The sequence below is a fragment of the Seriola aureovittata genome, chromosome 16 (genome assembly GCF_021018895.1).
Source record: "Seriola aureovittata isolate HTS-2021-v1 ecotype China chromosome 16, ASM2101889v1, whole genome shotgun sequence".
In the NCBI taxonomy this organism is placed as follows: Eukaryota; Metazoa; Chordata; class Actinopteri; order Carangiformes; family Carangidae; genus Seriola; species Seriola aureovittata.
In genome coordinates this window covers 25,026,775-25,039,275 of record NC_079379.1, presented here as the reverse complement: position 1 = coordinate 25,039,275, position 12,501 = coordinate 25,026,775, and the positions used below count along the sequence as shown (strand labels likewise).

The 12,501-nt window shown below is 44.3% G+C and overlaps 2 protein-coding genes across 2 annotated transcripts in view; both read left to right on the top strand.

The window, feature by feature from the left end:
* Positions 1–6,201, top strand: part of LOC130184140 (fibrocystin-L-like) — a 43,753-nt gene extending 37,552 nt beyond the window's left edge. Inside the window, exons 65-77 of the mRNA XM_056399948.1 lie at positions 1–123; positions 213–324; positions 632–748; positions 832–997; positions 1,148–1,380; positions 1,481–1,645; positions 1,784–1,941; positions 2,654–2,789; positions 3,314–3,658; positions 3,745–3,896; positions 3,980–4,126; positions 4,666–4,819; positions 5,558–6,201. Coding sequence (XP_056255923.1) covers positions 1–123; positions 213–324; positions 632–748; positions 832–997; positions 1,148–1,380; positions 1,481–1,645; positions 1,784–1,941; positions 2,654–2,789; positions 3,314–3,658; positions 3,745–3,896; positions 3,980–4,126; positions 4,666–4,819; positions 5,558–5,853 — 2,304 coding nt within the window. The 3' untranslated portion in view covers positions 5,854–6,201. The remainder of the gene's footprint in view (positions 124–212; positions 325–631; positions 749–831; positions 998–1,147; positions 1,381–1,480; positions 1,646–1,783; positions 1,942–2,653; positions 2,790–3,313; positions 3,659–3,744; positions 3,897–3,979; positions 4,127–4,665; positions 4,820–5,557) is intronic.
* Positions 6,202–6,349: 148 nt separating this feature from the next.
* On the top strand, positions 6,350–9,676 carry gdf6b (growth differentiation factor 6b). Its single transcript, XM_056399949.1, has 2 exons — positions 6,350–7,519; positions 8,754–9,676. Exons 1-2 carry the CDS (start codon positions 7,177–7,179, stop codon positions 9,647–9,649), a joined length of 1,239 nt encoding a protein of 412 aa, XP_056255924.1. The 5' UTR covers positions 6,350–7,176; the 3' UTR covers positions 9,650–9,676.
* Positions 9,677–12,501: the final 2,825 nt, after the last annotated feature.

Below are 12,501 nucleotides of genomic sequence, written 5' to 3'. Positions count from 1 at the left end.
ACCATCATGAAAGTCGTGGTTTCCAACGTGACCCTGGTGGACAACGGGATGGGCGTCATGCCGCTGGTCTATGCTCCTCCTTCAGTCTCCCATGCTTTTGCCGATAAACCCGTCCACGTCCAGGTGAGACGGATTATTCTCCTTCACTGAGTCTCTGTTTCTGCAAAGCGTCACTTTAAAATCTCACGTTCCTCGTCTTCCTCTTTTCCCAGAATGCCCTGATAGTCGGCAGCAGCCCGAACTTCAACTGTTCAGACACTCTGCCGACCGGCGACTTTAACATCGCCACCAGTGATCTGCACCGAGCGCCGCGACCTCTCAACGGTGCAGTTTGAAACACAAACGCTTCACTGCCGCTGAACAAAGCAGATTCAGTTTGGTGGTTTTCATCTTTAAATTCAGGGAAATGTCGGTTTGAACGTTGGTGTCAGTTCTCGTCCTGCTGACGCCGCTGTCAAACTGCTTTTTACAGATTCACATCTGGACGTTTTGACTCGATAAAGATCAAAGAATAAATTTAAAAACAGCTTGAACTTCACTTACAGTGCAGGAGTTCATTAGAAATGTTTTTTTCCATATGTATCCAGGTTGTTTTATTCTGAAAATCTCCTCCTCTTCTTCCTCCGTGCAGGAGGCAGATCTGGAATCTGTTGGCCCACTTTTGGATCTTCACACAACAAAGCTCCAACAAAGCCCCACCATGGCAACAACAACTACAACGCCATCAAGGGACTGATCACGGTCAACGGTGAGTTCAGGTGCTGCTGTGGTGATCTGACCTCTGACCTCTGACCTCTTCTTCACATCGTCTCTCTCTCTGTCTCTCTCCAGACACGATGTTTGTGGGCTTCAGGAACGTCTGCTCCGGAGAGACGAACTTCATGTTCATGACCAACCCGCTGAACGAGGACCTGCAGCACCCGGTGCAGGTCTCAGGAATACAGATGATTGACAGCACAAAGGACGCTCAGGTGTTTATCCACCGGCCGGATGTGAGGTGAGACGCGAACAGTGACGACATTTCAACGTGCCTCAAACACCGAGACGAGAACTGAGACTTTTATTTAAATGCAGATACAAGAAGTAATGATAAAAAGCATGAAATGATTAAACATAGATTGTAATCATTAATGTGTGTGTGCCTCAGTAAAGTGAACCCCGCTGACTGCGTGGACATGGACTGCGATGCCAAGAAGAAGAGTCTGCTGAAGGACTTGGACGGGTCGTTCCTGGGAGCCGTGGGAGCCGTGGTGCCTCAGTCTGAGTACGAATGGGGGGGTGATCCGAGGAGGGGGCTGGGCGACTACCGCATCCCCAAAGTCATGCTCACCTTCCCCAACGGCAGCCGCATCCCCGTGAACCAGATCGCTCCACGCAAAGGTAACTGGACTCAAAGCAAAATCCTGCGTCCGTCCGACCTTCGGACCGACGCATCTGGGAATAAACCGGTTTCCTGAACGCTGTGTTGCTTCGTGCTCAGGTGTGATCAGGGACGCCTGCACCTACGTCAGCTCCTGGCAGAGCTACAAGTGTTTCGGGCTGAACTACAGGATGCTGGTGATCGAGAGTCTGGACTCCGACACAGAGACCAGACGTCTGTCCCCCGTCGCCGTCCTCGGAGACGGATTTGTGGATCTCATCAACGGTCGGAGGAGCTCTCCAGTTTTAAATACGATTCAAACTAAAAGGATCTGACAGGTGTTTAACTCAGGTGTGTGTGTGTGTGTGTGTGTGTGTGTGTGGTGTGTGTGTGTGTGTGTGTGTGTGTGTGTGTGTGTCTCAGGCCCTCAGGACCAGGGCTGGTGTTCAGGCTACACCTGCCAGAGGAGAGTGTCTCTCTTCCACAGCATCGTGGCCACCGGTCGCTCCTTCGACGTCTTCTTCAGCAGCGTCAGTCCTCAGAAACTTCGCCTCATGATGCTCAACGCCGATCCATCGGAGGTCAGAGAACGCCGCTCTGCTCTCAGCGTTTCCTCTGACGACATTAACAACTCTGTTTTCAGATCAAGTGCAAGAACATTCTTCAGTTCTACACGTTCACATCACCAACCTTCAGTTTATTCATTTATTTATTCATATGTTTGTTTAATGATAATACGAACAATAAACTTTATTTCTGAAGCACCTTTCAGAAAAACATGTTAAAGTCATTGATCTGACGAAAAACATTCAAATATTAATGTAAGATGAGATTAAATAATAAATCATTAAATAGGCAGACACTTAAAAGAAATGCCCTTATTTATATATATATATAGATAAAAGATAAAATATTATATATGAATATTATTATTATTAGATAGAGACAATACATGTCAATGAACATCAACATCCGTAGTCACTGGACAGGTGAAGAATAAAAAACATTACAAGTAACGACACAAATATAAATAAAATATAAAAGACACAATAAAAAGACACACACTCTTTGTGTTTGAGACGTGTGTGAAAGGTGGGACATGTAGGACAGGTGGTATAAAGTCTGTCACAGCGTGTCCTCACAGCTCCCTCTAGTGGCCACTGTCAGCCTCTGTTGAATGAAGTCGTGTAAAAGCTCCATACATTATATTTTTCCGGTGAATTGAAAAGGTGAAGTGAAAACATTTTTAAACAGTTTTAAACTATAAAAGACGCCTGTTGTTGTCTGATGCAGAGCGTCCTGGTGTCAGTCTTCTACTCCAACCCGCAGCGGCTCGATGTTTACGTCGACAACAAGCTGGTCGCTCCGACCAACGCTGAGTGGAACTCTGACAACACCGACTACACCATGAAGAAGCCTGTCTACGCAGGTACACACACACACACACACACACACACACACACACACACACACACACACACACAAACACACACACACACACACACACACACACACACAGTGACTGTAAATAAAACAGAAACATGTTTCTTTACCTACAAACATGTCGGACACGTTATTGTCCTGACTGGTTTATCGTCAGTGTTTGAGTGACTGAAGTGTTTCACATGAAGAACATGACACTTAGAAATATAAATATATAAATATATATTTGTTCTTTTTTGCTTAATTGATGCTAGTAAGATAAAACAAGCTGTAGAAAGAGAAACTGTAGATCTGATCTGTAGAAGAAGCTGTCAACACTGTTTCTGCTGATTCAAGTGTCAAGTGATAAATTCATTTTTCCTACTTTACCAAAAGCACCTGAATACATCATAATGTTTTTGTATCAGACCAGGTTTTTAATTGAATTTAGAAAAAGTGAGGAAGAGTTAAATCTTTTTATATTGATCATATTTTTATATTGATGGTACATGTTGTATGTGACGTCCTCAGGTCAGTACGTCCCTCAGCTCAACGCCTCCTTGGGCACAAACTTCTTCGACCAGGACTTCAAGATGCTGAAGGTTTTACTGAGAGGCTCCAAACCCGCGGAGATCAGAACCTCCCCGGTTCTCGTCCTGGCCTTCGACCTTCCCGCCGTGACCGAGGACGAGTTCTTCGGAGACGGCCTGGTCCAGAACCTCGCCGCGTTCCTCAAAGTTCCTCCAAACATGATCCGGATCACCAAGATCGTCCGGGAGGACGGCGGCGCGCGGCGCAGGAAGAGATCGACGGGCCTGAAGGTGGAGGTGGAGATCAAGAAGCCTCCGGTCCAGGAAACCACCAACAGCACCAGCGGTGAGTGGAGACGTGACAGTTTCTACAGTTTGATTACATGCGACAACTGGAAGTCACAGCAGGATGTTTGTGACGTCTGTTCTCAGACGAGGAAGACTTCGCTCTGCTGAAGAACATCGCTGATGATCTGGGTCAGGCGGCAGTTTCCGGAAACCTCAGTCAGTCCATCGGCTTCAACGTCTCCTCGATGGGCGTCATCCCTCCTCCTCCTCCGTCATCCGACCCCAGCTGGAACGAGGTGAAGCTCAGAGCTGAGTCACTAACACGCCTCTGTCAGTTTCACATGCCGCGTTCTCATTGGTGGGTTTCTCTGAATCTCAGGTGGCCAAAAAGGAGGTGACGAGGGAGGAGCCTAAGGTGAGTTTCGTGTCCGGCGTTTCCCGCCTGGTGCTGATGACGGAGCCGCTCGCCGGGGAGTTCGTGGGTCCGCTGTCCCAGCAGCCCAGTGTGATGGCTGTGGACGAGCAGGTGAGGCCGGAGTTAGATGTTATTCTACCGTTCAGCAGGTTAAAGGTCGTCGTTCGTCCCGTCGTCTGAGGGAGTTTTTAATCGATAGCAGAACTAAAAGATCAGACTCGTGGTTCTGACTCACTCGTCCTTCCTCTGTTTCTTCATCCTGAAGGTTTTTACAGTAAATGTTTCACCTTTTCATCCTGAAGGAATCAGCATTTACCTTCTGCCTTCAGTGGTTTGGCTCCTGAGCTGCAGACGTGAACTGTCCCACTGGGGGTTGATGAAGTTTCCTCATCTCGTCTCATCTTTAAAATAATAATAATTATTAACAGAATACAAATTCAAGCTGGTTTCCTTCTAATTATTTTGGCTGTTTTGTTTTATGTAAGAATATTAATCCTGTATTTATCTTATTTTAGACTAAAGTTACATAAAAGTCAGTTTGCATTTGAGAGAAGAGTGAAGTGGATTAGAGCAGAACAGAAGTAAAAGGTATAGAATAGAGCTGTGTAGAACTGTAGCTGTGCAGAAAGTGACTGTGCTGTGTTGTGCAGGGCGACTGCGTCTCTGTGGGGGTGACGTCTCTCACCGTCACCGCCAGTCTGAAGGACGCAGCTGGAAACATGACGGACGGACTCGGAGGAAACACCACCCTCCTGTTCAGCACCTGCTGGGCCAACTTCACCGACCTGTCCGTCCTCAACAGCGGTGCGTCAAACTCTTCTTCTTCCGTTAGATTGTCCTTTATTTAAACAGGTTTAAACAGAAAGTGCAGCTGATAATGTTGTTAATAAATATATGAATATAATGTAATAATAATAATAATAAAAGTATAATACAATAAATATATTGGCGTTCTCAAGCAGTTTTCGCAGAGTTTAAATTAAAGTTAAGATGCATCAACAGGTGAGCGGCTTGTTCTCAGGTCGTTAAAGGCAAGATGAACTTTATTCTTCCCTGAGAGGAAATCAGACAAATGGAGCCGGAAAAATACTCAATTAACTGATTATTTGATTGACAGAGAAATAATTGCCAATAACTTTTGATAATCAATTACCAATATCAGTCCATTTGTCAAGAAAAAAGTCAATATCGTCTGAATCCAGCTGTTTTTTTTTTTTTTAAATCATTTTGAATTTAATATCTTTGAGTTTTGGACAGAATCGTCACATTGAACTCTGGGAAAAACAATGAATCAGTTAATCAAACAAATCAGTGGGAGATTCAACAATCATGAAGATCATTGCAGCTGTTATCAGCAAACAAGGGACAGATGTTCGATGTTTGTTGTTTTAAAATGTTCTGACGTTCAAACATCAGAAAATCTGAACTTTAATAAAAACTGATCATTCTTGATTATTTCTGAACATTGATTTGAGTTTCTGATTCAGCTCCTGATGTTTCTGTATAAAAATCTTAAAGAGTTTAACACCCCCCCCCCTGCAGGTGAGAACCTGACCATGGTCTTCACTCTGAAGGAGTGGGGCGCCACGTCTCGATCCTTCAGCGTCAAAAACACCCCGACCACCGTGACGCCGTGGACCAGCAGCAACGTCACCTCCGCCTCTGCCTCCACCTCCACCTCCACCTCCTCCTCCACCTCCACCTCCGCCACGAGCGTACAGTCCACTACCGACAACAGCGTCTTCAGCTCCAGCGGCGCCGTGTCCGCCGGCAGCCTGTGTCTGGTCAGCATCATCTACGCCGTGGCGTGCTGCTCGGACGGGATCCCCGTCTGTTAGCCAGATGTGAGGCAGCTGCTGAGCTCAGAGGGTTTGATGAAGGATACCTCAACGTTACTCACTTCGACACGAACAAGTAAAACAAACACACTCCTGACTGTCTGAAGACACGACTCTTCTTCTTCTTTAAAACATTTTATTAAGATTTAAATGAAACGTTAGGGGCGGGGCTACACACAGAAAACCAATGATTATATGATGATATATAATGTGATTAATCCTCAGGTGTCAGATCTCGGTTAAAACAGGTGCAATAAGAGCTGAAGTCAAACATGAAGTTTTGCATTTTGTTGATGATTATTTGAAACTTTATTCTCTTTTCAATAAATTCTATTTTTCATGATTAAATACGTCTTTGTTGTTGTTGTTTTTGTTTTTATTCCTCCGCACCGGGACGGTCAGAGCGGCGGCCATGTTGTTCTCAGGTTGTCCGTCTCATCCTCGTGGACACGATGTCTCAGAAACACCTTCACAGAACATTTGGTAAAAACGTTCATTCACTTGGACTCAAGGATGAACTGATTAGATTTTGGGGGCTAAAGGTCAAAGGTCAAGGTCAGTATGACCTCAGAAAAAACACTGTAGCCATTACTCAAGACTTCACAGCAATTATGACAAAATTTCACACAAAAGGTTCATATTTGAATATATTTATTATTATTATTGAATGTTTTCTCTGACTCTGAATAAACGGATGTAACCTGGAACTAGTCTGAGTGGCGGAGGGATACAACCACGAGGAGGTGATTCTAGTTCTTGATGAAGTTAATTATTTTTTATTAGACTCTGTCCATGGTGCTGAAGGAAGCTCTGCTCTGCACTGCCTCAGAGTTTCACTAGAGGGCGGGAGACACCGCGGGAAACCCTGAGGCCGAGCTGCCTGATGTTTGAACTCCTGTTTGATCAGAGAGAAACTTTTCAACCTGCAGCTGAAAGCTCAAAACTCTTAGAGACGTTTTATTTTTGCACAAATAAGATTTATGTCAGAAAAACAAAGTGCGCGTCAGAGGACGCGCATCTTCACATCTGTCTCCCAAGAGGAGGAAGGGGAGGAGGGGGAGGAGGAGGAGGGAGGTGACGGCCGACAGAGGAACAATTAGTTTTACAGCCTTAATTTGCGCCCTCCATTTACCCTGAGTGATAACAGCTCGGTGGGGGCGTGTCCTCGCCCCCTTCTTTAACTTTGCGCCGCCTGTCCTCCGGAGCGGTGCGCACTTTGCGGAGCAGCCTCCCGCTGCACGGTGGATGCAGAGTTCAGCTCCGGCTTTGCCCGTGGTCCCCCGGCCGCAGCTCCGGCTCTGATCCGGCACAGAGAACCAGAGGATGGATCTCCACCACCTCGCTGTCCTGTGCGCCGCCCTGCTGCTCCTCTGGGAAACCCCCGGGGTTCAGGCTCTGGCTATTTTCCCTCCGAAGAGAGAAAGCAGCAAAGTGGCGAAGATCTTTGATGGACAGGAAGCTTCTAAATACTTCAAGGACTTTTACGCGCCACCGTCCGAGGACAGAAACCACAGGGCGACGTCCAAAGAGTCGGTGGAGCCTCATGACTACATGCTGTCCATCTACAAGACCTTCTCCACGGCTGAGAGACTGGGACTCAACGCCAGTTTCTTCCGCTCCTCTAAAGCTGCCAACACTATCGCCAGTTTCGTGGACAGTGGACAAGGTAGGTCCATGTAGGACAGACTGACGGCGCAACACGTCTCATTCCTCCAATCACAGACAAGCTGGAGGGATGACACTCATGCTGCACATGTACGGAAGAGGATAAGGGCCACAGGTGATTTCTTTTTTTCTTCTTTAAATTCAGAAATCTGAGATTAAAATCAGACTTTAATCTCAGAATCCTGAATTTAAAGTCTGAGAAAAGTCTCAGATTAAACTCGATCCTGAGATTAAAGTTAGAAAATCAGAAAGAAAGAAAAAATTAAAGTCAAAGAATCTGAATTCTGACTTATTCTGAATTTTTCAGATTTATTTCAGATTTTTCTGATTTTAATAAAAAAAAATACAAAAAAATCTTTGAATTTTTTTTTTTTTTACATGTGGCTCAAATCTCCTTCCGTTCACATGCTCAGTGAAACTTAAGTAATTTTTTCATGAGCTGTATTTTTACTGTCTGAACTTTTATATTTTAAAACTTTTATATAAAAGAATCAAAACTTACTTCTGCACGTGTCAAGCTCACGGCGTGAAGCACATGATGCTGTCATGGTGACAGTTTGGAGCCGGCTGCAAGTTTTAGTTCAAAATAGACAAAAATATGCAGCAGATTTTGTCCCATAGCAACAACAGAAACAACGAACTGCTCATTTTAATGCAAAAGAAAATACACAGAAGAAATAAAGCAGTTATTTTGGGAAGTCTTCAGTCTGTTCATCATAAGCAGCAAAAGAAATAAATCCTGCTTCTTTTAACTGAAGGAAGATTCTGTGTTCTACACAAAACAAAACTGAACAGCTGATTAATATTATTACACAAATAAATACAACTATGATATTACTGCTAAACTTTCAGAATACTGTGCTTATTGAGACAAAAACCAAACGGTTAATAATTTAAACTTGATGTTTTTTGAATGTGTCTGGGTCAGTTACAACCTCTGAATTCTTCCATTCAAATAAATCTAGTGAACGATCCGTCATGTGATCACCTTTAAACGGCGGCTCGTTAACAGACAGGTGTAAGTTTCATATATAAAAGTCTCTGAGTAACTGAGAGGAATGCAAAAAGTGTGTGTGTGTGTGTGTGTGTGTGTGTGTAGGACTGACTCAGTTTGTCTCTCACATTAATTGGCTGCAGACTATCGTGGATCTTTCCTGTCAGATTCCACGTCTCTGTGGTTTGCACATCATCTCCGTGAGAATGCGTCTGACCTGCTGCTTTAATGCTTTCCACAGATGACCTCCCACTCTCCCCTCTGAGGAGGCAGCGGTATCTGTTCGACGTCTCAACCCTCTCTGAAAAAGCAGAGGTGCTGGGAGCCGAGCTCAGGATATACACCAAAGTGTCTGGGAATTTCAGGATATCTGAGACGGAGCCCGTCGACGTCCAGCTCCTCTCCTGCCACGACCAGCAGCTGCTCGACTCCAAGACGCTGGACCTGCAGGATTCCCACCGGCCGAAGTGGGAGGTGCTGGACGTGTGGGAGATCTTCAAAGAGCTGCAGCACCTGAGCCGGGGGAAGCCCTTCTGCCTGGAGCTCAGGGCCGTGCTGGACACCCCCGAGCGGGAGCTGGACCTGCAGCTGCTGGGGCTGCACCGACACGGCCGGCCGCAGCAGAAGAAAGCCATCTTAGTGGTTTTCACCAGGTCCAAGAAGAGGCAGACGCTGTTCAGCGAGAGGAGGGAGGGGAGGGCGCTGCTGGGCCTCGAGAGGAAGGCCAGAGAGCGGGGGCCTGGCGTCAAAGCCAGCAGGAGGAGGAGGGGGACGGCCGCGTCCAAAACCCGCCACGGGAAGAGACACGGCAAGAAGTCCAAGTCCAGGTGCAGCAAGAAGCCGCTGCACGTCAACTTCAGAGACCTGGGGTGGGACGACTGGATCATCGCCCCCCTGGACTACGAGGCGTACCACTGCGAGGGGGTGTGTGACTTCCCCCTGCGCTCCCACCTGGAGCCCACCAACCACGCCATCATCCAGACTCTGATGAACTCAATGAACCCCAGCAACATGCCCCCCAGCTGCTGCGCCCCCTCCAAACTCAGCCCCATCAGCATCCTCTACATCGACTCAGGGAACAACGTGGTGTACAAACAGTACGAGGACATGGTGGTGGAGTCCTGTGGCTGCAGGTAGTGGAGCCCACAGGTGTGGTGGTTTACTCCCCCCCCCCCCGTCCTGTCAGCAGGTGGTCTGTGTGGGGGCCGAGGCTGCACCTGAGACAAACAGAACTCACCTGGTTTATTTAGCGGGATGGAGACAGTCACACTGATACCTCAAACTTCTCTCTGTCGCTCTGCTCCTGTCCTGAGGAAACATCTGCTCACACCTGGTCGCCTTTAACTCCGCAGTGTCTGAAAATGTCTGATCAGATAAATATTATTTTTATACTGTAAGATAAAGTGAGAGCTGATCTTCTCGTCTAACTCACGGCATCACAGCTAATCATTTCCTAACTGTTTTTATTTCTTTAAATACGACACAGAAAACAATCTCTGCCACTTTTATCCTTTTACAGCCACTGTTCTGAAATAATACGTCTATATGAACATGTAATATATGGATAATATATATATAGTTTTACAGTCATTTTTTTAAAAAGAAAAAATATCCAGGTACAAAACATGGCAGAATATACAAATAAATATAAGTCAAACATTAAAAAGATGGTGTTTTCCTACATTTAAAGCAGGTTGACAATGTGATAAACCTTTAGATCAGTGGTTCCCAAACTTTTCAGACTCATGGCCACTTCTCAAAATCTCAAAAATATTGGTGACCCACATCGGACCCTGAGGTGCTCCGGCCAGCGACGACTTAAACCTTCGTGAAACAGTTTTACAGTGATTTAGTCTCAATACAAAAAAAACAAATAAAAACAATGAAGAGTTTTAAAACATTTGCTGTTAAAGATCTTTTTGTTTTAAGACATTGTATAACATTATTTATATACATATATATATATATACGTATATTTTATAATTAAAGTCTGATCTGATCAAACTGATCTGTTTTACAGTTATTTGTCGGCCGTCTTGTGACACCTTCAAACTTCAAACTCCATCAGTAAAACTCAATTTAAAAACTACATCCACTAGAAGAAGTAACACAGTGAAACAATGAGAGTTAAACATAAATTCATAAAAAGAAAATAAAACAGACAAAAACCAAGAGAACACGTTAAACACTGTTTACTTTACATCGCAATATATTCACCTGCAAAGACTTTAAGGTCTTTAAGGACAGAATTTAATCATGTGTCATGAACTCAAACACGACTGCTAACAATCCCACAATACAATTTCCCACAGGTTGGGAACCACTGTTTTAAAGTGTGTGTTCAAATTCACCACAATCAATAATTAGTTTTAATGTAAAACATTCGATGATGAAGCGAAACCGACTGATTCAGTTCACGGTCGAAATCTGACGGAAACACAAAGGAACAAATAAACGAGTGAAATCTGAAGAAGAAGAAGCAGATTTCCACCTGACTCGGCCTCAGACTCAGGGAACATCTAGGAGAGAAAACGTGAAGCCCGTTAAAGGAGCTATTAAGTAAGTTTTGCTATCGCTACGTAGCTAACATTCGCATTAGCATTAGCATCCGTTTACTCACCAGTCACGCCAAGAGCTTCAGCCATGGTTGCATTTACAACACAAGAGTTTGTAACACATCCTCTGAGCAGCTGGACAGACTGGATGCTGCAGTGACTCGGTATCGGAAAGTGACGAAACGGGCCAGGGCTAGCTGGTTAGCATGCTAACTTCAGTAGAAGAAAAGAAGTTATAGAAATAGAAGAAAATGTTTCCATCTCTGCTGTAATTTAAGGAATGAAGTTTGATGCTGAACTTGCAACGTTTATTTTAGACTGGTCAGTAAACAGTTGCTAATGCTAACGTTAACTGCGTAGCATTAGCAAAAACGTACAAATAGCTCTTTAAAACGAGACACAGCCGCCGTCAGGGTCTCTCACCAGTTCACTCTTCGGTTTTTGTTGAAGAAACATGATTTTGTCTGTAATGCACTGATGTTCAAAGGTACCATGTGTAAATATTTGATATGGAAATAATAATTTATGTTCTATGAATAAGTTATTGCATTTTTATTGTCCGCTTTGTTCCGTTACCGCTTCCAGATGTCAGTAGTCACACATCTGGACGCTCCCAGTCTAATAAACACACGTGGGTGATGTTTTGGTAACAAAACGTGACAGATGTTCTGCTCACAGAAATATTCTCAGTGTTTTTCATGATGTTCATATAAATAGGAAATAATTCATCACCAAAGAAAAAGCTTTGTTTTGTTTTTGTTTGGTGAACTCTTTTTTTTCCCGCTCTGTTGTTGTTTAAAACATTAGTGGCACATTTTACCCTCTTTTATTTTGTGTTTCATGTTTTTCATTATTTACTGGAATCTGAAAATAATATAATATATTTTATGATACTGAGTGATACAGAAACACGGAGGCTCGATGTGCGTAGGTTTGATTTGATCCTCTCAAACAATGTGACGCATCATTAGAGCAGGAAAGTAAAATAATCATTTAAACCAAATGAATCTGTTCGTATAAACTGTATGAATTGTAAAATATATAGAATAACAGAAAAATTAAAATGTCTTCAGATTTATTTTCTGCTTCAGTGTCAAAGTTTCTGATGATACTTTTTTTTCAGACATTAACAAAAAATATTTATGATATTTATTCTTTTATATTTTTATTATTTTTCATATTGTTGATTCATTATTATAAAAATATTCATTATGACTGCAGCTGTTGTAATGGCGGGGGGGGGGGGGTTTGATTCTTCGCTCCTGATCAATATAAACAAGTTATCAGGAACTGAGACGCTCATTAGTTTGATCAGTTTCTCTGGGGGTGGGGGAGGGGGGGGGGGGTGGGGGTGGGGGTGGGGGGGGGTGACAGTGTGCAGGGTGAACACAGGGTCATCAGACAAGTGGAAACAGCGCCATCTTCCCTGGGTGG